The sequence below is a fragment of the Branchiostoma floridae genome, chromosome 2 (assembly GCF_000003815.2).
Source record: "Branchiostoma floridae strain S238N-H82 chromosome 2, Bfl_VNyyK, whole genome shotgun sequence".
NCBI classification, from domain to species: Eukaryota; Metazoa; Chordata; class Leptocardii; order Amphioxiformes; family Branchiostomatidae; genus Branchiostoma; species Branchiostoma floridae.
Window position 1 is genome coordinate 26,716,286 of NC_049980.1, and position 23,702 is coordinate 26,739,987.

Genomic DNA, 23,702 nt, shown 5'->3' on the forward strand with positions numbered 1-23,702 from the left:
AGGAAAGAAGGAAGGAATTTATAGGAAGGAAGGAAAGAAGGAAGGAAGGAAGGAAGGAAGGAAGGAAGGAAGGAAGGAAGGAAGGAAGGAAGGAAGGAAGGAAGGAAGGAAGGAAGGAAGGAAGGAAGGAAGGAAGGAAGGAAGGAAGGAAGGAAGGGAGGGGAGATAAGAAAACAACACGCCATCCATAGTAACACACGGGCTACAGACGTGTGTGGCTTGGGACTACGGGCTGCAGCATTAACAGCACCCAAAATGGACTAATTTTATTTGTAAAGCCCCCTTCACACGAGAGCAAGAATCAGCCGGAATGCCGTCGGAATGAAAATTCTTTTCTATTCCTGGCAATTCTTGGCAATTCGTAGTGTGTTCCAGAAATTATCACTGCATTCCAGCTATTTGTGTCCGTTCTTTTGGCTGGCTCGAAAGTTTTTGAGATGTTAAAAACTGTCGAGGTGCAAATTCGAAGTGGAGAAATATCGAATGTCTAACTGCAGTTTGACCGTATTTTACGGCATTCCAACATTATTCGAAACATTCTTATCTCATTCGATGGAGAATCGAAACAGCAAGCCACTTCGAATCCTGCCAAATTGTGGCCAAAAGAATCAGATTTAGAATACACTACGAATTCACAGGAATAGAAAATAATTTTTATTCTGACGGCATTTTGGCTCATTCCTTCTCATGTGAAGGGGATATAAGGTCCATTTGTAATTCCCACCCAAATGTGGCACAACTTTTGGAAATACTTCATTCCGGCTGTTCCTGCTTGATTCCTGCTGATTCGGTTTCAGTGTGAAGGCCCTTTTAGCAAAATCGATATTCGAGTATGGTATGAGTGCAGTGCAATGACATAGATGGATGGTAACGATATTCGTCAAACCATGGTAAACATATATAGATGTAATTTTATTCTTAATCAAAACATCTCAGACAGTCCCATGAACTTGGGGTCGTAACTGCAGGTCCAGTACCCAGAGCTAGAGGTCCTTACCAATTGGTTCGAATCCCGAGAGACTACCTTAAGTTTACGTTCTATCTGTCCTTTTATGTGGCACTTTTCTGTTACTTCGCAGAGCACAGATCATATCTTGGACTCAACATGCTACACTCAAAACCATATATGGAAGTCTTCCACAGCTATCTCAGAAACTGGCTCACCGAAGGGTAGAATTTGCGGAGACACTGTTGCCGAGCAAAACAGGAATTAGTGTCCTTCTGTTCTTCTATGGAAACCAAGTGGCCGGGTACATTGCAGAAGTTTGACTTTTAGTTTTACGGACACTTTAATTAGAGACTCTGGTATTGATTTTGAGAATTTAGAGCAAGCTATGTAAGATATGGTCCCATGGAGTGAAATATGTACGAGCCTAGTCCCGACCTCCGGTCGTTGATGCATGTGGCACTGTTAGAATAAAGTACTGTACTGAATAGAGTACAGTGCCACATCGCGGTTCTGTTTATGTCTGTCGTAAAGCAATAATGCCTCACCTGATTAACATCGCTATAGTTTTGGATGCTGCAGTCGCTGGTACCGCACGTGCCGCAGTCGGTGAAGTCATCGGTTCCGAAGGGGACGCCCGGGAAATCCAGGCTGTCGGCGTTGAAGTGACTCCCGCCCGTGCCGTTTCCCGAGCCGCCATCAGCGCACATGTGGTTGATGACGACATCCGCGTAGATTCTAAGGGAACATTTGAATGAGAAACACCATTTTTTGCCTTGCCGCCAGGCAAGGCTTTACGCCAGCTTTTTTCCATGGATCAATGGACGGACCTTTTAACCCAGCCCTTCCAAAGCCCCTTCCAAAGGCCCTTCCAAATCGCCTTTCTCATGGACAAGTTTGACGGCTCAGGCAGACAATGGTACATCCCTGTTGAATTTTAAACCGTCCATTTTACGTATTTGTTTCTGTTTGCGGTCGGTTCTAAAAGCATTTAATATTTGGTTACATTGAATAAATGAAGCGTTTGTATGGTAAAATTCCAAATTCATTTGGAGTGACATAAAATCAAGTGCATTATCTCGCAACAAGAATTGCATTAGCTATTCATAAAGATGAAACAATTTCCAAATCAGGCTAATAAATTGTATGTGAATATATAAGTAGCCATGACGTCATCAAAACGTTGGAGAGGCCTTCCGAGACCGCAGCAAAACGCTAACGTGAGTTTAGGAGAGCGCCAGCTCAAAACGTCACACGAGAAGTCGCAATAGATAATATTTAGGATCATTTTGTTATATCGCTGTGGCTATTGACACACTGAGTGTGCCTATAGCCTAAACAGGCTATTGACACACCGAGATTCCAGCCAGCCAATCAGAGCTTGTAACATGCCTTTCCCGACATTATTTTGCCAGGCTCTCGTCTCATTACAAACTTTTCACATAAGTAACAGTTGTTTAGACATTTTTCGGAGGATTAGACATTAGAATCTTTGAATCTTGGAATGAACGGACGTATTCAAGTTATGCCTTAGATTTGGATACCTGTTAATACGAGTTGGTACTGTGAATGTTAGCATGGCGTAGTGGTTAGCGTGATTAGTCGCCACACTGCCGACCCCGGTTCGAACCCGCCTAGTGAAAGTTTTTTTTTTTCAATTGTCCTTTTACCTTTTTATAACATCCATTTGATATAAGAATATTTTCGTCATGCGACCAGAACCATGAAAACCCACCTTTGGGACTTTTTGGTCTGCATTTTCAAGAGTGCATGTTTAGGTAACAGTTACGTTTATTTTTTTCAGCCGCAGAATCCACCCGCTACGTTCTTATTTTGGACGGTACACTTATTACACTTAAATTGGACCAGGGACCCCTGAAATAATAAAATGTGGGGTTTTCCAAGGATAAAAGCTCCTTGGGTTTTCTAACCATAATTCTGCGGTATTTTTGCTCAAAATTCACGCCGTCGAAGCATATATTTCCGCGCCGCTATGTCATCCAAACATATCGGTTGATCTCGCTATGACGCTACAAAGTTCTTTCAAAATAATGAAAGTAAAACAACAACTATAACTTCGCTTCACTTGTGATATCAGTTTTGAGGCCGCAAATTCTCCCTAACGGCAGGAATTCGTCGGCAAACACAGCTGAAAACGTGTTCCAACATGGTCACATGCGGTGTTTGCATGGTACTAAATATAGTTAGCTCATTTGCATACTTGTGACTGGCTACATGCGGCCTATACCGTAAACACGTGAAAAAGATCGTATTTTGGGTTGATGATGGGCACAGAATGCCATTTGTATTTTCAGAGTGTTGCCTTTCAAATATAATCGTAAGATTTTCTCATTTTCGTGGTTTCTAGTGTCAAAATTTTAATAATACGTATTTAGCAGACAAGCAAATTATCCTTACTGCACGCCAAGGCACAGCATTTTGCCTTGCCGGGCTTGAAGTGCCGACCTACCTTTTCCTGACGATATTCCTACCACGCGGCAAGGCACAGCTTTTTTAAAAAGATTTCTTGTTTCACTAGCAATGGCCGAGCGTAGTTAGGCCGCTGTTGAGGTGGTTATAGGAACCGGTCATGAATTATGGCACCGTATGCACCAAAGGAAAGTAGGCCATTAACGTTATTATCATATAAAAATTTAGACATTGTCATATATCTAGACGTGACAACTCAGCTCCGGAGGACGCATCACATCATATAGTATACTGGATTTTCATTGACGTCATACTAATTATAATGTGAATCCTACGACGACCATGGTGGCAGGTAATTGAATTAAGCAGTCACATCTTCGTGTGGTTTACAGACGTATGCTTTAATCCAACATGGTGCAGACGACGTCAGATGACAAGCCTGTATAGTAGCCCATAGACGAGATCCAAATTTTGTTTGTCCTGCCCTTTTTTTCTGGCGTGAATTATATTTTCTGTCCTTCCACTCAAAGTTTCGCTTTTATTGATGCTTTGTTTAATAACATATTTCTCACATTATGATAATTTATGTCAAGACGGTAAACATTTTATTCAACGAAGGAAAGTGCTACAAATGTTGACAAAAAGAGTGTACTCCCATGGATAATGGTATTGTCAAGTGGTCATTAACTAGGATTTTTGGCTAATTAATGACCAGTGAATAACGTGGCTTAACCAACATCAAATGTGGCCTTCTGATTAGTCGACGTCGCCTGGCTATATGATAATAGCTAAATAATGATCACTGTACTTTACAAGGCTCTGATGATTTGTTTGATGGTACCCATAGTATTTCATGATGTGTTCAGTACCTGACTCCCTGCTGGTTACAGCGGTGAACCATGTCCTTGAAGTCCTCATCGTTGCCACTGCGGGTGTTGAGGCGATAGCTGATTGGCTGGTAGCGCTCCCACCACGGCCGGTTCGGACTGGTGATCACACGGTTTTCAGTCGGTGGCGACACCTAGTGAAAATTAAAGTTTAGGTAATTCGATATGCATCTACATTGCTATGTTAGAATGCTGCGTTCTCGCATGTTTCAACGCATTTTTTTGTGGACACACGTATTTCATAATGATAGTGTTTGTTATCAATCATGCAAATAAGTTCGTCATTTGCATAAATTACATTAATTGATCATCTCCTCCAGCCAAGCAACTGATGTACACAATCTATGTTCGGAATGAAGGCTTTAATCACATTTTTGATAGTTTATGCAAATTAGGTCCTTATTTGCATAATTCATGTTCAATGATGTTCACCTGTTAATAACTTCCAAATGCCACAAGTACGAAATTCCAGTCATTTACCACAGTGGGATTATAACACTTTCTCATTAATTTTGCAAATTAGATGTTTGCACAACATTTATCTATCAACATTGACATTCTTGTCTTTCTCAGTTACAAATATCAAATGTTGCAATACCCCTATAATTGAGCAGAGCAGGTTTAGACAATTTCCTCAATGATTATGCATAATTAATATTTCACAATAGGAACCATCACTTAAGCTAAATAGATATATATACCAAAAATAATGACGATCCGTTAACCCCTTCTTGAGTTATTCCCTTCCAAAGTATGACCCTAAACAGGCTCCTGCAATTCCAAAACAAGCCACTAGGGGGCCCAAACGTAAACCCTCCCGCCTCATCAAGCTAAGGGCTATCTATCACTAAAAAAATCACGATCATGCCACTTTCAGAACTCGAGATATCAAACTCGGAAGGGTTTGGTATCTCTTCAATTGTCTTAGGCTTGACATTTATTTAGGCTTGACCTGTACACCTCCGAAGCCGTAGGGTCCCAGAAACGTCTCACACTCCGCGGCGATGTCAGCCCATCTCCACTCAAACAGGTGCACGATGGCCTGTTTGTTGTCAGCCGTGTGCGGGGCATGTTGGGCCAGAGTGCCGCTCAGCCCCGCAAGGAGCAGGATTATCATAGACATTTCTAAAAGAAAAGAAATGAAAAGTAAAATACTAAAACAGACAGAAAAATGTTTGAAAAATACCGCCATATTGCAGGATAGGTGGGCGTGAGAAAATGATGCAAGACTCGCACAGTTTGGGCCTACAACAAAGACAAACACAACTCCGCCTGTATGCTAATTAATGACATTTGTCTCATGTTTCTATAAATATGGCAGTGATAAACTCATCACTTTCTTATCTACATTTCATGTTGATAATTTACACTGAAGGTGTAACTCTGGACCGTCTTCATAAAGTAAAATTCAAGCAAGGGAATCAAAATGGGGTGGCTGGAAATGTCATTTACCCCGCCAGCCAATGTGGCAAATCTGGTACGTTACGGCTGTGGTGATCGCTGTATGTGGTGGGGAAGGATTTGTATGATAGCATTTTTTTAGCGTAGATATACTGACCGAGGACCTCTCTATACGTTCCACAGCGTTCATAATACCTCCAGTTCACCTGCTAACGGCCCCCAATGTCCTCTTGACATGAACACAATCCGAAAATACGCTAAATGGACACATTTCCACAACCTCAACACAATGACAACGCTTTTATTGGCATTGCCTTCCCCGTTACGATCATGATAAAACAGGTACGATTGTAGCTTCTCCTAACTTCTTAAACAAACACACGCGTCCGTCTCTCAGCATTCCCCTCTATACCGTACTAGTCTGTACGAAAAATTAAACTGAACAGTACAGTATATAAAAAAATGAGGCAGCACTTTTAAACAATCGGTACATACCGTGGATAATTGTCCTTGTCGGTGAACTACAGAATCAGATAACACGTCTCGTTTTGAAAAAAGTCGAGAAAAGAATGATGGGGGAAATAGAGCTACATACTGAGCTACATGTGTCCTTTTGCCTATCACGTGATAAATCTGACCAACCACGTTGCCTGAATCCTATACCCTCCGTGGGAATACCCAGGCGGCTGTTTGGACAGCTCTGTCCTCGAGAGCGACCAACGAGTGCCTAACAGAACACGTTGCATTGTCTCACGTTTTTAGTCCATGTGATGGGAATGGTTATGAAACAGAAGTAATACAGGAAATCAGCAAAAAAACATACTGATTTCCAGTTAACCCAGGGCCTGTACGTGTGGCGTAAACTTATTATATGGCCAGTACAATTGAAATAAAGACTGACCAGGCCCGAGAGAATCCATAAAAATGTTTCAAATGTGGAAGTATCATCTTTGCCACGATTGTTAACGTCACAGAAGAATCGATTTGATTTGATGTTTGTATTGCTATGCGAGTAAACAAACAATCATTGCCAGTGCCTAATATGTTGTCATTTCTAGAGGGTGACCAAATTTACATACTTCTCATCAAATAAAATCTACTACCAAAATGACGTATGTCGATGGTAAATATTGCTTTCTTTGTTTATTTTTTTCTCTTTCATCTCTGGTTCATCTTTCCGAAATTCACCCCTCCTCTTTTTAACTAGCTAATGACTTTCATACTTGAACTGGTATCCTATCGTTAATGTGAGAAAAATTTCATTTTGTAATTTTTAATAATTGATCGCAAACTGTATCTGTCTTTGTTCGGCCCGTTTGCCCTTTGACCCGGAACACGTGAGAGTGACGTCACTCGAAGTTTGCTGGGCAGGCGGGTCGCACGGATCTTCTCTGTTCTCCCTTTTCATAGTTTCTGTTCTCTCGGATTTGCTCGTATGGAGTCTGATTTTGTGCAAGAGACGTCGGGACGTCACTGAGGAGCGTGTCGACTCCCAGTGAGAGGCCGTCCAGGTTCATACGGCCGCGGGAACTGCAAGTTTGAGCGACGAGAAGGTCCATCGGATGAAGAGTTTCAAGCAGCAGCGGGGCAGCTCTCACGTTGAGGAGAAGTTGCGGTTTCCTGCGGGACAATCACAGCAAAGTTTCCGACCTGGTGCGAGCGGTCTGGTCGGACAGCATCTGACATTTGCGATCTCAGAAGTCCCGGGGTCAATCAAGGAACTGATCAAGGAAGTAGATAAAGCGCGGGACGAGTTGTTGGATCCACATACCAGCCGTGGGAAACAACCCAGGAGCAAGCGTTACGAGGATCGCGGCTCCGTTTCAAGTTTGTCGCAGTCAGACAGCACGGGGTAGGATTTCATGAGAAAACCCGGGAGGCGCCAACGACGCAGGGGGTCGCGCGGGAAGAGTTGCAAGATGAAAGGGGAACGTGTCTCTTCAAAACTTTCCATATCACGCCGGCGCTGTGATAGCTATGATTCGGGCACTTCGGGTATGTCTGATGATTCCCGCTCACGTTCTACTAAGCGCCGCCGACGCCGGGCAGGTAAGAGCGGTCGAATTCGTACTATTGATGATTCGGGCACCCGTCATGTCAAACTTGATTGGCCACAACCTATGGTGCACTTCTCAGGATATGGAAATAAAGGGGGCGTGGCTTGTGATCAGTTATCATTGCTAATGTTTGTGCGCGGCTTTCTGAAGAATGTTCTTTATTCGGACCGGGTTTCGGTTGACGCAGAGCATCAGTTAGTTCATCTGGCAGACCTTACGTTCGATGCTGTGAACTATGACTGGAAGTTGGTTCGGGAAGTCCACGCATCTTTACTATACGGGGTAGAGTATGGATCGCTCACGTGGGGAAGCCGCGGCACCTTTGATGCCATCAGAGAGAGCCACTACCGGACACAAGCTGGCGCCGCTCGTGGCAACGTGTCCGACATCCGAGCACCACATCCGAATCAGGATTGCCAGTACGAACCCCGGCCATTTGGCGGCTCCACAGACAGAACAAACCACAACTCCGGAGACCCCGCCCACCTCTCCCAGGGACTCGGTCCTTCACGCGAACTTTCACAAGATGATCAAGTTACATGAAGAGTTCGCGACACACGGTAATCTTCACAATTTTATCGGCGCACTTAGGCCAGTACTTGTGAAATCAAAGCTAAAAATATATACTTGGAGAACGTTACTCGAGAATTATGAACACAGACATACTAATAATTGATATTTGGAATTCGTAGTTTATAACATATCAATATTCCGTCAGAGCTGTTTAATCCAACGTTAGTTTTGCAACATATGAATCACTACGTGACATTCAGTCTCTCATTGGTAGGCTCGACATTGTGCCACCTGGGCGGTTGTTTATATCTTGAATGTTGAAGCTATTGCGTTCATTACTGCGGAATCACCACAGTCTGCGGTTGTCACGGGACTTCCGATCGGGCTTTCTGTGGTGGCAAAGAGTCATGGACACATACAACGGTGTATCGATGATGGTTCCCGACATTTGTAGCTATCCGGACGAGTTGGTTATGACTGATGCTGGTGCCACGGGGTGCGGCAGATTTCGCGACTCGGGACAGTTCTTCACAGTTTGTTCCCAGACCACGTGTTGGAGAAGTTCGGATCAAAGATACGCTCGCTTGAGATGTTGATAATCCTTCTCGCGGCCAGGAAATGGGAGCCCGTTGGTTCGGACAGCGTATTTCTTTATACTGTGATAACATTTTTTTTGTTTACGTGTTGAAGTCGGACGTGATCGGGATCTGCAGCCGTGCTAGTTATACCGTGATAACCTGACCTGACGTGCGTTTACGTGTTGAAGACGGACGTGATCGTGATCTACAACACTGTGCTAGTTATACCGTGATAACATGGCCTGATGTGTGTTTACGTGTTGATCTCGGACGTGATCGGGATCTACAAGACTGTGCTAATTATACTGTGATAACATGGCCTGATGTGTGTTTACGTGTTGGACTCGAACGGGATCCGGATCTACAACCGACTGTGCTAGTTATACCGTGATAACCTGGCCTGACACGTGTTTATTTGTTGACCCCGGGCGTGAACGGGATCTACAACACTGTGCTAATTATACCGTGATAACCTGGCCTGACAATAGTGACATGTGTTCATGTGTTGACCCCGGGCGTGAACGGGATCTACAACACTGTGCAAGTTATACCGTGATAACCTGGCCTGATATGTGTTTATGTGTTGACCCCGGGCGTGAACGGGATCCACAACACTGTGCTAGGGAGCTGTACCGTGATAACCTGGCCTGACAATAGTGACATGTGTTCATGTGTTGACCCCGGGCGTGAACGGGATCTACAACACTGTGCTAGTTATACCGTGATAACCTGGCCTGACATGTGTTTATGTGTTGACCCCGGGCGTGAACGGGATCCACAACACTGTGATAGTTATAACGTGATAACCTGGCCTGACATGTGTTTATGCGTTGACCTCGGGCGTGAACGGGATCTGCAACACTGTGCTAGGGAGCTGTACCGTGATAACCTGGCCTGGCGTGTGTTTATGTGTTTACCTCGGGCGTGAACGGGATCTTCAACACTGTGATAGGGAGCTGTGTCATGATAACATGGCCTGACGTGTGTTTACGTGTTTAACTCGGACGTGATCGGGATCGCGGCAACACTATGCAAGTTATACCGTGATTACATGGCCGGACATGTGTTTGTAAACCTGTGGAACTCGGATGTGATTTGAATCTGCAACACTGTGCCAGGGAGCTGTGGCTGTTGGCAGCCACTTCTGCGTTCCAGGTTAATACCGCACATATTTAAGGCAGTCATAACCGACTTACAGATCACCTTCCCGATGACATCATTCGGATTATCATTCTGAGCAGTTCGACTTCGGACTACAGTTGACATTCCGGTATTCCAGGAGAACTCCATCTTGGATTGCCCTTATCAATAGAATAGTTTTTAAGGTTTGTTTATTCTGTTGTGTTTATGGACTATGCCAGCTCAAATTGAGCTTGGACTACTATGTGTTCAGTAGGATTTGAGAAACAAACAGATACTTTCGATTTCATACCGTTATGTTCGTTAACAGTCCATATCCACATCTAGCATCCAGTAGTGGTCCCCCCACTGGTTGAGTGGTGTGTAGCCGTACCCCTGAGAGCTGACTGTAGCCGCGTTGTTGGAGTTACTCGTAGTCCAGACCAGACGACTACCCTGTGCACTAAGGCCCTTTGGTCGGAGGGACGGATTGAAATGAAGCAGGAAGGTGATTGATAGTTGATGGGAGCAATATAAACTATCGCTAAAACTATAATAAAGGGAGAAATATCTGTCAGCACAAGACCTTCCGAATGGAACTATTATATGCCCCATGAGAGACAAATTTTCGATTGGGTTCAAGGGCTAAAGTGCGTGGGGTGTGGTTCTCCCCTTACACAGGACCTCCATTTAACGTCCTATCCGAGGGACGGCCCTAGCCGAAGCTAGGTACTCATTTGAACCTGAGGAAAGTGAGGAAAGTCGTGTAAAGTGCTTTTTTTCGATACCTCTCGGTCCTGAGTCAAACACGCTGCCGCTGCGCCACGCGACCTCACTAACCTTGACCATTTTCAATGATACAAAGCGGCATTTGCTTTTATTATTTTATTATCTCTCTAAATTACACGTGAGATGTAACAATATCTATCAACAATAGATGTTCCTCACGAACAAAGTTACCTTTGAAATTCCTGCTATCCTGTCATTAATGGTGCAAACTATTAACCTAGTTTGCATGATTTACGTATCATAACGTTGGTCGTTATTTGATTTAACGACAAAAATTATGAAAATCCATCCGCTTCTTCTTGACTTGTCATGTTTCAACGTCTGCAACTACGACTGCATGCCCTTCTTGGTAGAAATGTTAGGCAAAGGTTAACATACTGCTTTTGCTTGCAAATATGCCTTTTTAGTTTGCTTATTTATTTGCACCTTATAACCACAACGCTTGTATTCTAATGTCATAAGATTTTGGGGAGGTCAATACAGTACCCTTTAGCTAGCTAGCTTCCCCTTATGTTTTATTTATCTATCTATCATCCTTTTATTATGCTATAATTTCTTGTCTGTATGTATGAGAAAAAATAAACAATCCTTGCGATACTACTTAACTCACCAACTATAATCATCAATGCTGTCACGGTGACCAAAATTTGTCTACCTCTTATCTAATAAAGTCCACTACCAAAATGATGTACGTCGAAGGTATCAAGTTCCGTTTCTTGTTCTTATCGTCTCTCTTATCATTTCCATCTTCCTTCCTGCCTCTCTCCCTCCTACGGTTTTCACAAATAGATCTCATCCATAAAACATGTGACATAAGCAGAATAATCAGCAAAATTTCTAAGTAATCTTAAAACTCGTTGATGGTACAAGCGTTGCCGTCAAAGTCGAAGGCGTTGATCTTGCCGCAGCGTGCGAAGTGGTTACCGGAGGAGTAGGGCTTGGTCCCGCCCGCCGTCCCACCACACGTCCCCTGGTTCCGGTCACTCTCCCACTGGACACCGCCGCCAGGATAACGGACAATGGTCATGGCTTTCACCTCAAACCAACCTGGAACAAAGAGGACAGTAATCAGTTTTTAACTGAACCATGACTTCTCATGAAGAAAGACTGAATGCAGCTAAAGGACTTTCTAAAGACTGTAGATGCACTGCAGAACCCAGTGACTGATGATGATGATGATGATGATGACTTCTCTTTAAAATGGTAGAGGCTGGATCTTTTCAACTCTATAATATTCTGTGGCTAATGTCTTTCCTTCAAAACATTTGATCGTTACCGTATTCTGTTCGCGAACAGTCCATATCCACGTCTAGCATCCAGTAGTGGTCCCCCCACTGGTTGAGTGGTGTGTAGCCGTACCCCTGAGAGTTGACTGTAGCCGCGTTGTTGGGGTTATTCGTGGTCCAGACCAGAGGACTGCCCTGTGCTCTAAGCTCCTTCGGTCGGAGGGACGGATTGAAATGAAGCAGGAATGTGGTTAATAGTTTCGGGCAGCTGCCAAATGTTGCCGGGGGCTTTAAACTAACACATAAACTAATAAAGGGAGAAACATCTGTCATCACAACACCTTCCCATGATAAAGAAATTCTATCACGAGCACATCTATAAATATTAAATACGAAAGGCAGTAAATTTTTGATGAATAATAATCATGTGCGAAGATGAGCTAACAGCTGCAGTCAAAGTATGACGATGGCGTCTGTTCCATAGAAGACTCACTGAACATAGCGACGTTGGAACGTACGGCAGCCCCCGTCTACCTTGATATTCGCCGTCAAGACGTTTCGCAGTCAAGAGGATCCCTAACTCGAACATCAACCCCAGCCCTAGCCGCCGTTTCTGTTCAGATGTTTCTTTATCATTCTTATTAATTTCACGGTGTTTCATTTAAATCTATATGTACCTGTCCGCACTCGATACCATACCAGTCCAGATGGTTGTCTCCTACCGTGTTGGTGCCTCTGATTCTGTGCGAGATGGGGATTGCACATTGGCTTAACACTGCATCACTTGTGCATCCTGAAAACAGACGGGTTGGTCCAATTTTTAGGAAATCTTTTTGCAAAACCCCACTTCGTCCTTTAGCAAATTTATGGAATCGATGTAGTGTTGTTTTTATTGTGTTTAGTAGCATTCAGTACGTCCTGTTAGTGGTGAAGATGTGAAGAGTTAAGGGAAAGCAAAATTACTCATACATGAAACAAGTGTGGTGATAAAAAGCATTGTCATTGCGACGGATTTATTGTTTATACAGTAGGTATACTAGTAAATGATTGTTGGTGTGTTTTACTATTCGTGTCCGATCTATGAAGATTGTTTTACGCGATAAAAGTTTGTAGGACATTGCTGTCAAAAAAGGCGGTGTGTTATGAGTGACTTGTGACATACTGTAAAGTTTCTCATTGTTTATAGAAATGAGGTCCTCATTTGCATAAATTATTACAGGTGACCATGTTCTCTAGCTGAAGAACAATATGCTCAATATATGAAAGTTTTAGCAAAGAAAGCTATTGTAGCATTTTCTCAGATTATGTAAATGAAAATAGTCGAAGCCATGACAGCTCTTGATTTTAAAAGAAACAATGAAAGTAATCTACATTGATAGGAACCTGTTAGCATAGTTTACTTCACCTGGTCTATCTCCGTATCCAACGCCACCTCTGAGAAACACGTACTGTTCGTATGACGTCTGCTTCTTGATGAAAACAACTGTTCTCGCTGTCCCTGTTGGGCTGATCTGTAAGCAGAATGCACACAGCAACACAGGGTTGTGATTACAACGTCGCCGTGTGATATAACATGTTAACAACAACTTCGGATACTGGGTTGCATCAACGTTAATATCGCCACTTCGTCCACAATTTTATGGACCTTACATTATACACTCGGCCTACATGTAGACTCGGCCTTGCATAGTAATAAAAGAAGGAGGGCTTGCAAAGAAAAGACGTGAAAGTTCAAGGAAAACGTTTCAGCAGCCTCCACGAGGTGCAAAGAGGTTCCGTAGAGCTTTCACTTATTTTCATGTCGGTCTTTTGTCTCAACCACTGACCGGGGCAGGGGGTGTAGGGTGCACTGGGTCTGTGGGCCCTGTGTCGATTCCGTTACCCCTGCATACTTTAGAGCCTGCGTGGATGGCGATCATTGGGACCTCGTCATCACCTGGAAAAATCAGTTATTTTCATCAAATAGAGAATCTTATTCAGCATACTTACACATGAGTAAATTAAGACCATTGGACTTTCAGGTCGAAAGATAACAAAACCCGGTTTTGCTGCAGTACCTAACACCTACCAACATATTACCATATATCATCATAATCCATCAAGGGGGCTAGAGATGTAAATTTGCATAATCAGAATATTTCATGGAGACTTGAGGTCTCCAAACTATTGTTCAGGGCGAGAAATAATCTATAAGATGGTCCATACATTACGATGATATGTGCTCTTATTCACCTGCGATGTAAATGTGAGTCCTGCCGTCCCCGCCCACAGTAATGGTCTTTCCCGTACAGCCTCCGTTAGAAAGATCACCGGATATGACGTCACAGTAGTCGCCAGAGGAGAGACCTGTCTGCAGGGTCGCGTCCAGTGCCCACAAGCCTTCGTTGTTGATGGCAATGAAGGCCCTGTGGAGACCAGGAGTTTTCAAGAAAGTTCAGCGCATAACATGAAACTTCATTGAAGTCAGGCAAACGGAATAACTTGAAACATCATTACACATGTTTTGTTTTGTCCCACACATTTGTGTTCTGCTCTGCAGATCTGTGCTGCCCTAGTCTGCCAGAATAGTCCATGTAATGTTCTTGCTTTCTTCCACATTGTTTTCTACAACTTGATTCTTGTTTGCTGACATATAAAGCATTTTGTACTATACATAGTACTCTGACGAGAGTAGCTAACCGCTCCTGGCGGTTAACGTTACCTGTCTCCTCTGGAGAAGGCAATCTGGTGGTAGCCGTTGTCCCACCAGTTGAACATGCCGTGCCCGGCTGCCACGTTACGGAACATCACCATGTTGCGATTCTGACGCCAGCGATGCTCACATATCTACCGTTGCCAGAAGATATATATAGGTTAGGACGTGTGGATTGCGTTAATCACATTTTAGACACATTGAGGTTGCCTGGAGATGTCGAACGTCACTTGCGATGGACAGGTTTAAATACCAACAGACGTACATGAAACAAACACCCACCCACCCGTATTCCAATACCGTGCCTAGGACCCAGTGGATAACAACTTGGGATCTGTACCTACGGCCTCAAAAAGGCAAGGGAAATACCTTTACCTTATGTCTGTCATTTGTATGTAGCACTGTTAAAATAGGGTACTAACATGAGTGCAATACTAAATTGTCCTTTTCTTCTTTGTGTATTAAAACAACATTCACCCATCCGTTGCGGCAGTTGCCCTTATTGTTGATTGACACCCCCATAGTGTTGCCGCTACCGTCGGCTGGCGGCCCGATCCAGTCGTTGCTGTCCTTCAAGCCCCACGACTGCAATTCCCACCACTGGTCCCAGTAGTAGCTACTCATCATCCTAACGAAGCCGTACGGGAACGCCAGCATGAAAGCATTGGCCATCTGAGGAAAAACAACAACTGGTGGCTGAATTCCTCGAATCATTGCCCTATCAGTGGTTGAGAGAACGCACTTGATAAAGACATCGTTACATCTTTAATTCATGTTTTTGAATGAAATTTCAGAAGAAGACATTTCACTTGGTCAGTTGGACATACATAATTGCAACTTGCTAATCACTAAATATACAAGTATCTTTCTAATCTACTTCTAGTTAATGTGACACCAGTCCATGGCTGAACGTGGCTAGCATATGGAATGGACATAACTGCAAAAACTCAGACAAACAGATCAAAACTGACCTCTTCTACTGAGGGATCAAAGAATAGAAGACCCCCTGCCTTTATGCATTCAGTACGTTGTGTTTTAATGATTTTATGATTATGATTGGCCCATGACCTGTCCTGGTCTGATACCTCTTTCGATTCCTCACGTCTCACCTTTGCGGTGACATGACTTCCCACTCTACTGACGGTCTATATAAATAACAATGGACACGCAAGAACAGTTTTATTCATTTATTCTATTTATTTTATTAACATAACAGGCACACGTACTGAAAAATCGATGACATACATAATACCTGTCAATAATATGATACAACCACGTTCATTTCACATAGTGCGTACTCCACTCTCACCTACATACCATCCGAGCGTTCTTGACTTCACCAACAGTATCACTTCCTGTCAGCTGTGGGAACAACCTTTGACCTCTTAGTCAACCTTCCTATCCTTCCAGTTCCCGGTTACACCATCTTCTCCATCGCATTCTTCCACTCCACCAGAGTCAAATAAGTACGGACACAAATAAACAGACACACCAAAAGCAAAGCCTCCGTACCTGAAATGATAATTTGCCCCACCTTATACAGCTTGCTGTCTCTAAAGGTGAGGATGGACTCTCCGCCTGCCCCGTGGCTCCTTTGGGTGTCGTGGTTGTCCACGAACACCAGCACGTTGTTGTCCGACTCCTTGTCCCAGTTCTCGCCAATGTACTGCAAATATGCCAGCGTCTGTCCGTACTGCTTTCTGAAGATCTGTCCGATCTGCTTGCCGTACCTGTAATATCACAACATCATGAGGCATATCAGGTATTACATACATTGTACACGCTACCACAGCGCCATGAGCCATGACAGGGATCACATACATGTGCACGTTATCACGCCGCCATGACACATGACAGGGATTGCATACATGTACAAGTACACGTTATCACACCGCCATGAGCCATGACAGGGATTATATACATGCACACGTTATCACACCGCCATGAGCCATGCGAGGGTTTCAACATACACGTACACGTTATCACATCGCCATGAGCCATGACAGGGTTTCAGCATACATGCACACGTTATCACGCCGGCATGACACATGACAGGGATTACATACATGTACATGTACACGTTATCACACCGCCATGGCCAATATGACATGGTTTGCATACAATTAATCAAACCGCCAGACGCAAAGGAAAGCTTCTAGTTTTAGGTTATCTCCAAATGTAGAGAAATTTGATAACCAGTCAGTAGCAATAGTTACCATTCATTCTGGTATACTTGCTAGGTACTTACTTTTCTTTTTTTTAACATTTTTGTCTAGCGGGGAAGTCTCTTCTCCATGGAAAGTTTTCTTGACTTAAGTCGATCGAAAGTTAGATTTCTGTTCACATTTATTGTACATTTAGTGTATTGAGAAACATACTTTTAAAAATCTTGTCATGACCATTTTGTGACTTCTGAATCACACTGTAAGATCACTTGCTTTGTTCCGTGGCTCCATAAAGCTGGAAAAAATATATTCCTTATAAGCTTAAGTGAAGTGGAAAGATTACCTGAACTCTGTGATCCTCCCCATATGGATGTACTCTGATGACGAAATTACACCACCAAGGTCGATGACCTCCATGGCGATGAAGGGGCGGGAGCCTGACGGGAAGTAGGCGGTGTTGAGGTCGCTGAGCCGGCCGAAGATGGCGGCCAAGTCTCCCGGCCACATGTGTTTGGCGGCATCGACACGGAAGCCGGCAACTCCGATGGAGGTAAGGTAGTTCATGTAGTCCGCGATCTTCCCACGGACGTAGTCACTACTGTGGTTCAAGTCCAGCATGCTGACAAGGCGGCAGTTACGTATCTACATGGGAAGAAAGGCAGAAAGGAAAGAGGAGATGAGAAAAAAAACACGCAATCCATAGAACCACAAGAGCAAGTCAGACTTATGTATCTATTAATTTCATTTATTTGCTACTTGCATTTACAAAGTGTGATAGTCTTGTTTGATATTTTACTTTCCATTGTACACATTTCAGCGTTAACATAAGTTATTACAAACTTGAGCTAGCCACCACTTCTTCTCTGTACTTTTATTCGTATTTTTGTCCATGTTATATTTTTGAATTTTTTCTTTTTTTTGCCTAAGCTACCTGCATGCCTAAAATGATGGCAATCCGTCGTTCCTTTCTGCAGTTATCTTCTTTGGAGTGTCTTGACAAAAATGCCCCTGCAGTTCCACAATTAAATGTTAGGGGCTGAAACTTGCCCCACTTTGTCATGACGCTGAAAGCTATCTACCTAAATGTCAAGACCATACCATGTCTGGGACAAGAGATACATAGAAAAAAACTGCTATGATAGAATTAATTATCCAAATGTTCTCCTATTTTGCATAATTAGTATCTTATGTTGTGCAACATTGTCTAAGGTACCCACATAACAAAAATCATGAAAATCCGTTTTTCCCTTCTTGGGTTATCCTCTTCAGAAGTTTTTGACAAAAATGCCCCTGCTATTCCAAAACTAGCCCCTAGAGGGACCAAACTTATTTCACTTCTTTCTGAGCACAAGAGCTATTTGTGTTACAAATTGTGACCATAGCGTGTTCAGAACACGAGATAGCTAAACCGGAAGTTTTGCTGCAGTACCAAGGGAAGACGCTAGGAGGCACAAAATCTAATCATTTCCAGCTTTCATCACATCCTACCAACACATCAGGTATGAAACCAATCCACCCAGCCGTTCTTGAGTTATCTTGTTGACAGACACACACACACACACACAAACGCTAGTGAAAATATAACCTCCATGACATTTCATGGAGGTAATAAGAGAATGCAACTTTACATCTGATAACCATTATCAGAGGTCAAACCAGAGACCCAGAACATTTGAAGCTAAATTAGATGAACTTTATATATTCCATGATACGTGATTCTAGACACAACCTAAATGTTGTGCCCAAAGGGCGTTGATCAACGAGTCCATTAACACCATCAAGAGGGCAAAAATGCAGCACCCTTAGGCCTACCATCACGTACCTTAGTGGACTGATACTGTATCCCTTTCGCAGTGTACTTTATTTACACTTTATGGAAACATCCCAAACACACCCATGAACGTGGGTCGTAACTGCAAGCCCAGTACCCAGAAATCCTTGGTTCGAATCGTGAGAGACAAAAAAACACTGCCCATACGGCCTCAAAAATGCTACTACCCCCTTTCCACTAGGACGGCGCTCTCACGGCGCTCTCTCTGCGAACTCAAATTGGGAAGAGCGCGGTGGGATCGCCAAGGTCGCCATGGGAGCGCGCAGAGAGCGCGGTGGGAGCGCCGTGGTCGCCTTGGTCGCCATCACCTCCGCGACTGTTTTGAACCTGCTCAAAACAGTCGCCGTGAGAGCGCCGTGGACGGCGATCCACCGATGAGCGCAGAGAGAGCGCCAAGAGAGCGCGCAGCGAGCGCCGTGAGCGCCAACAGAGCGCACAGCGAGCGCGGTGAGCGCAATAGGTCTCAACAATGGTTTATGATACCAATTTAGCTAGGACGGCGCTCTCACCGCGCGCTCTCTGCGCTCTCAACTGCGGTTTGTGTAGAAGTATATTTGACACAGACAGAACCCGGAGAACTGCCCAAAATGTACCGGTGATGTACACTAAAACAGAGATGGAATAACCAAGGTTTAAAAATAACAAAGGTTTATCATTTCTTAACTTATTTTTGAATTTCAACATGATGACAATATGTTTTCTTGTTCTTCATCTGTGCATTTAGATTATTGAAGTGCTATTTTCAATAAATGGAAGTGTTTTAGTGTGGTATGATTAGTAACTAGTAACATGGCATGATAAAACAATTAATGGTGAACAAGCTACATGAGAGATTTAAGAAAAAAGCAGCTAGACAAACGTGTACATTTCAGTCTGAGTGACGGTACAGTGACTAAAATTGGATTTGTTTACAGCCTCGATTTTATACTTTGAATGTTATGTAAGAGGTAAAAGGATGACTTCAAAGATACCAAAATACACTATACGTCAAAAGATTTGTTCTTAATCTCTAAAATTCGTTGAGTCATCTTTTGAACCTTTGCTAGCTCATAAAAAGATGCTGACATTTGAGTTTTTCGTCGAGGTGAGAGCGCGCTGGGGTCGCCGGAGAGATTCCACCAGAGCAGATTTTTCTGCGTCGCGGCGCTCTCACCGCGCTCTGGCCAATTTTCCATCGCAGCGAGAGCGCGGTGAGAGCGCCGTCAAGTGGAAAGGGGGCCGTACGTGACCACCCTCACCTGATTAACGTCGTCATAGCTCTGGACTTTACAGTCGCTGGTACCACACGTACTGCAGTTGTTGAAGTCATTGGATCCGTAGGGGACGGCCGGGAAATCCAGGTTTTCGGCATTGAAGTAACTCCCGCCCGTGCCGTGTCCCGAGCCGCCGAAACCGCACATGTGGTTGATGACGACATCCGCGTATATTCTAAGGAAAAATATGAATAGAAACACCGTTTGTCAGTAGCACACGATAAAAGAACAACTATCGGAGCTCCAGCGATGACAGTTGTTATCAGCCATCCCATTTCCCAGTTTGCATGTGCAGTTGTAATACATTGATTGGGGTCTGTGTCAAAGCTTTTTGCAGTGGCCGACTAGAATTTTGTGATAATCACATTTGGATCCCTTCGCTTTTTACGAGTATACGTGTTATTCACCTTGATGTTGTTGTTGATGTCCTTGTTTAATGTCTATTTCCTCTCGAAACGTTGTAACTTGGCATCATTTTTAAACTGGGGTAAAGTAGCTCTGTTAATAGCTAAACTAGAGTTCCACGAACACATACCTTTGCCAAATAAACCAGGTTTGTTATGTAGAATGTTGTCTGTAGACATAAATGTGTTACTCATTACATTTTATTTTATATGCCTGGAGTTGGTTCTTAACATTTCGCCATTGCTTATACAAATTAGATCCCTATTAACATAATAATATTAAATTGTATCAAGCATCACTTCAGCTATCAGCAGACCAAAAATCATTATGATCCTTTCATCCCTTCTTGACTTATTCGCTTTCAAAGTAGGAAACTAAACCGGCTCCTGCAGTTCAAGAAAAGACATAACCGGACCCAAACATACACCTCTTACTCTCTGCCATCTTTCTCAGTTACATATGTGCATCTTCGACAAGTTTGAAAGTCCTATCACGGAATGCAGTGGATTTATCAACTTTCCGCATTAACTATGCAAATTAGCCGTTAATTTGCATAATTAGTATCTCATTATGTAAGTTTTTACTTAGGCTACCTAGATACCGAAAATCATGACGATCCGTCAACACGTCTACAATTTCTCATTAATTATGCAAATGAGGCCGTCATTTGCATAATTAACATGCATTGATATTTCTCTCTTTCTCATCTATATATGTGACAAGTTTGAAAGTCCTATGATGAAATGCAGTGGATTTATAAACTTTCGTCATTAATTATGCAAATTAGCTACTGATTTGCATAATTAGTATTTTATTATGTACATTGTTACTTGGGCTATCTACATACCAAAAATCATGACAATCCATCTACACGTTCTGGAGTTATTCTCGTCCAAAGTTTGAAAGGAAATCGGCGACTGCAGTTCCAAACAAGCCGCTAGGGGGTCCAAACTTACCGCACTTACTCTCTGCCCCAAGGGCTATCTACCACTTAAAAATCATAACCACAGCATGTCCAGAACACGAGATATCAAAAATTGAGGTTCTACTGCAGTACCTTAGTAAGCCGCTAGGGGGCCCATTATCGAACTTGACCTTCGTTTTCCCGACCCCTACCCACCTACCAAATATCATCTGGATCCATCCAAGGCTTCTCGAGTTATGCTGTTAACAGACACACAGACAGACTCACAAGCCTAAAACATAACCTTAGCCATTCTGGCAAAGGTAATAATGTTGTTCTTTACATTTAGGTTCTTATGATTTCTTCGATGCTACATATAGTATTTCGATGATGTATTTAGTACCTGACTCCCTGCTGGTTACAGCGGTGAACCATGTCCCTGAAGTCTTCATCGTTGCCACTGCGGGTGTTGAGGTGATAGCTGATTGGCTGGTAGCGCTCCCACCAGGGGCGGTAAGGAATGGCGATCACACGATTTTCGTTCGGTGGCGACACCTAGCAGAAGTTCAAATTTAAGTCATGCATCTAACCTGTTTTGTAAGGATGTTCAGTTCTCTTAGTTGAGTACATTTTACAGCAAGAATTATGTGCATGTGTCCTCTGAATGAACAAGCTCATTTTCGTGGACGCGTAAGGGGCGGATAATCAAACAGTTTGAACTATTAGTACATCAAACTACTCACTTTATCACTATTTCAAGGGGCCCAAGGCTCATGGCGTCGGAAGGGAGATCCAAGGAAATTTTGAAATCATGACTGTCTGAAACGTCATTTCCAGTTTGAGGGGCAAATCTTGCTGGATATACTATATGATTTTTGATTGGTAGATAGCCCTCGGGGCAGAGACATTAAGTGGAGTCAGTTTGGGCCCCCTAGCACCTTTTTTGGAACTACAGGAGCCGGTTTAGCTAATCAGGTCTAAGATAATCAAGCTAAAAACTTGACTTATAGCTTGCAGCTTATATCCCCATGCAGACCCTCTTTTCTACTGTCCAGACTGGGCAGGTTTTTCCGAAAACCCATCGACAAGTTGGATCTACCACAATGTTTTCACTCCCAAGGTAGCTCAAAAATTCCCTTTTGAAATGTCCTCAATTTGCTGTCGTAAACTTATGTGGCAGGAAGCTTAAGCTGACCTGTACTCCTCCGAAACCGTAAGGTCCCAGAAATGTCTCACACTCCGCGGCGATGTCAGCCCATCTCCACTCAAACAGGTGCACGATGGCCTGTTTGTTGTCAGCCGTGTTCGGGGCATGTTGGGCGAGAGTGCCGCTCAGCCCCGCAAGGAGCAGGATTATCATAGACATTTCTAACAGAAAGGAAAGAGAAGAGAAGAAACATGTTGCAAACATTATTCCACCGTATTGCAGGATAGGTACACATGCATACGTGGTAGTGTTCACAAAATTCACAATATACATTCTGCTAACGTCACTTGCTAACGGCACCCTTTTGTCCTCCTGAACACACTCCGAAGGTTTTGCTACTAATATCTCTTCAACTATTCCAGTAACAATAATTGGAAACATTTTCTTAATCCCCCCTTCCCCAGCTACAACGTTTTTTTGGCATTGTTACGACTGTGAGAAAAGGTGCGACTGTATACGTAGCAAAACAAACACACGCGTCCGTCTCTCAACATTACACGCTATATCGACTATACCAAGCATTGAACTGAAGAGTACATACATAAAATATGAGACAACACTTTTAAGCAATCGGTACATACCGAGGGGGGATGTCCCTGTCGGTGAACAAGAGAATTAATGTGCTTCTGGAAACAATTCTCGACTTGAGAAAATCGAGAAAAGAATGTTCCGAAAAAAAGCTATATTTGTCATTTTGCCTATCACGTGATAAATCTGACCAACCACGTAGCCTGAATCTGAATCCTAGCCCCTCCCGTGGGAATACCAAGATGGCTGTTTGGACTGTTCTGTCCCTGGGAGCGACCAACAAGTGCCTAACATGTAACAGTACACGTGTCATCGTCTGACTCCATGTGGTGGGAATGGTTATGAAACGAAATCAATCCAGACGAGCAGCAACTAAACATACTGATATTAAGTTGACCCCGGGCCTGTTTAATTTCAAAATGGCCAGTACGACCTTATGAAATAATGACTCGCCAGGTCCGAGGGAATCTTGTGTTTACCACGATTGTTTACGTCACATAATCGATTTGATTTGATGCCTATATATATATATATATATATATATATATATATATATATATATGCCAATAAACAAACGATCCTTGTTATCTTACAATCAGTCCATGTTCTCATTACCTTTGTCAAGAAGGTTATGTTTTGGGTAGTGTTTGTTTGTATGTTTGTAGAAGACCAGCAAAACTCGAGAGCGCTTAAATGGATTGTATTGATATTCGATATGTCGGGAGGTCATGATGAGTCCTAGACAGAGAAGAATATTGATAGATATAAATT

At 43.2% G+C, this 23,702-nt stretch overlaps 2 protein-coding genes across 3 annotated transcripts in view; both read right to left on the minus strand.

The window, feature by feature from the left end:
- The window catches only part of LOC118407477 (pancreatic alpha-amylase-like), a 15,684-nt gene extending 9,449 nt beyond the window's left edge, over nucleotides 1–6,235 (minus strand). For both annotated transcript variants that reach the window (XM_035807971.1, XM_035807963.1), the window contains exons 1-4: nucleotides 6,160–6,235; nucleotides 5,216–5,388; nucleotides 4,246–4,397; nucleotides 1,495–1,684 (exon numbers count right to left, since the gene is read on the minus strand). In XM_035807971.1, coding sequence (XP_035663864.1) covers nucleotides 1,495–1,684; nucleotides 4,246–4,397; nucleotides 5,216–5,386 — 513 coding nt within the window. In that variant the 5' untranslated portion in view covers nucleotides 5,387–5,388; nucleotides 6,160–6,235. The remainder of the gene's footprint in view (nucleotides 1–1,494; nucleotides 1,685–4,245; nucleotides 4,398–5,215; nucleotides 5,389–6,159) is intronic.
- A 4,576-nt stretch (nucleotides 6,236–10,811) lies between these two features.
- The window catches only part of LOC118407469 (pancreatic alpha-amylase-like), a 36,680-nt gene continuing 23,789 nt past the window's right edge, over nucleotides 10,812–23,702 (minus strand). The window contains exons 2-14 of the mRNA XM_035807948.1: nucleotides 22,392–22,564; nucleotides 21,600–21,751; nucleotides 19,873–20,062; nucleotides 17,147–17,445; nucleotides 16,173–16,368; nucleotides 15,116–15,310; nucleotides 14,648–14,772; nucleotides 14,179–14,351; nucleotides 13,773–13,882; nucleotides 13,352–13,457; nucleotides 12,624–12,739; nucleotides 11,997–12,156; nucleotides 10,812–11,767 (exon numbers count right to left, since the gene is read on the minus strand). Coding sequence (XP_035663841.1) covers nucleotides 11,568–11,767; nucleotides 11,997–12,156; nucleotides 12,624–12,739; nucleotides 13,352–13,457; nucleotides 13,773–13,882; nucleotides 14,179–14,351; nucleotides 14,648–14,772; nucleotides 15,116–15,310; nucleotides 16,173–16,368; nucleotides 17,147–17,445; nucleotides 19,873–20,062; nucleotides 21,600–21,751; nucleotides 22,392–22,562 — 2,193 coding nt within the window. The 5' untranslated portion in view covers nucleotides 22,563–22,564 and the 3' untranslated portion in view covers nucleotides 10,812–11,567. The remainder of the gene's footprint in view (nucleotides 11,768–11,996; nucleotides 12,157–12,623; nucleotides 12,740–13,351; nucleotides 13,458–13,772; nucleotides 13,883–14,178; nucleotides 14,352–14,647; nucleotides 14,773–15,115; nucleotides 15,311–16,172; nucleotides 16,369–17,146; nucleotides 17,446–19,872; nucleotides 20,063–21,599; nucleotides 21,752–22,391; nucleotides 22,565–23,702) is intronic.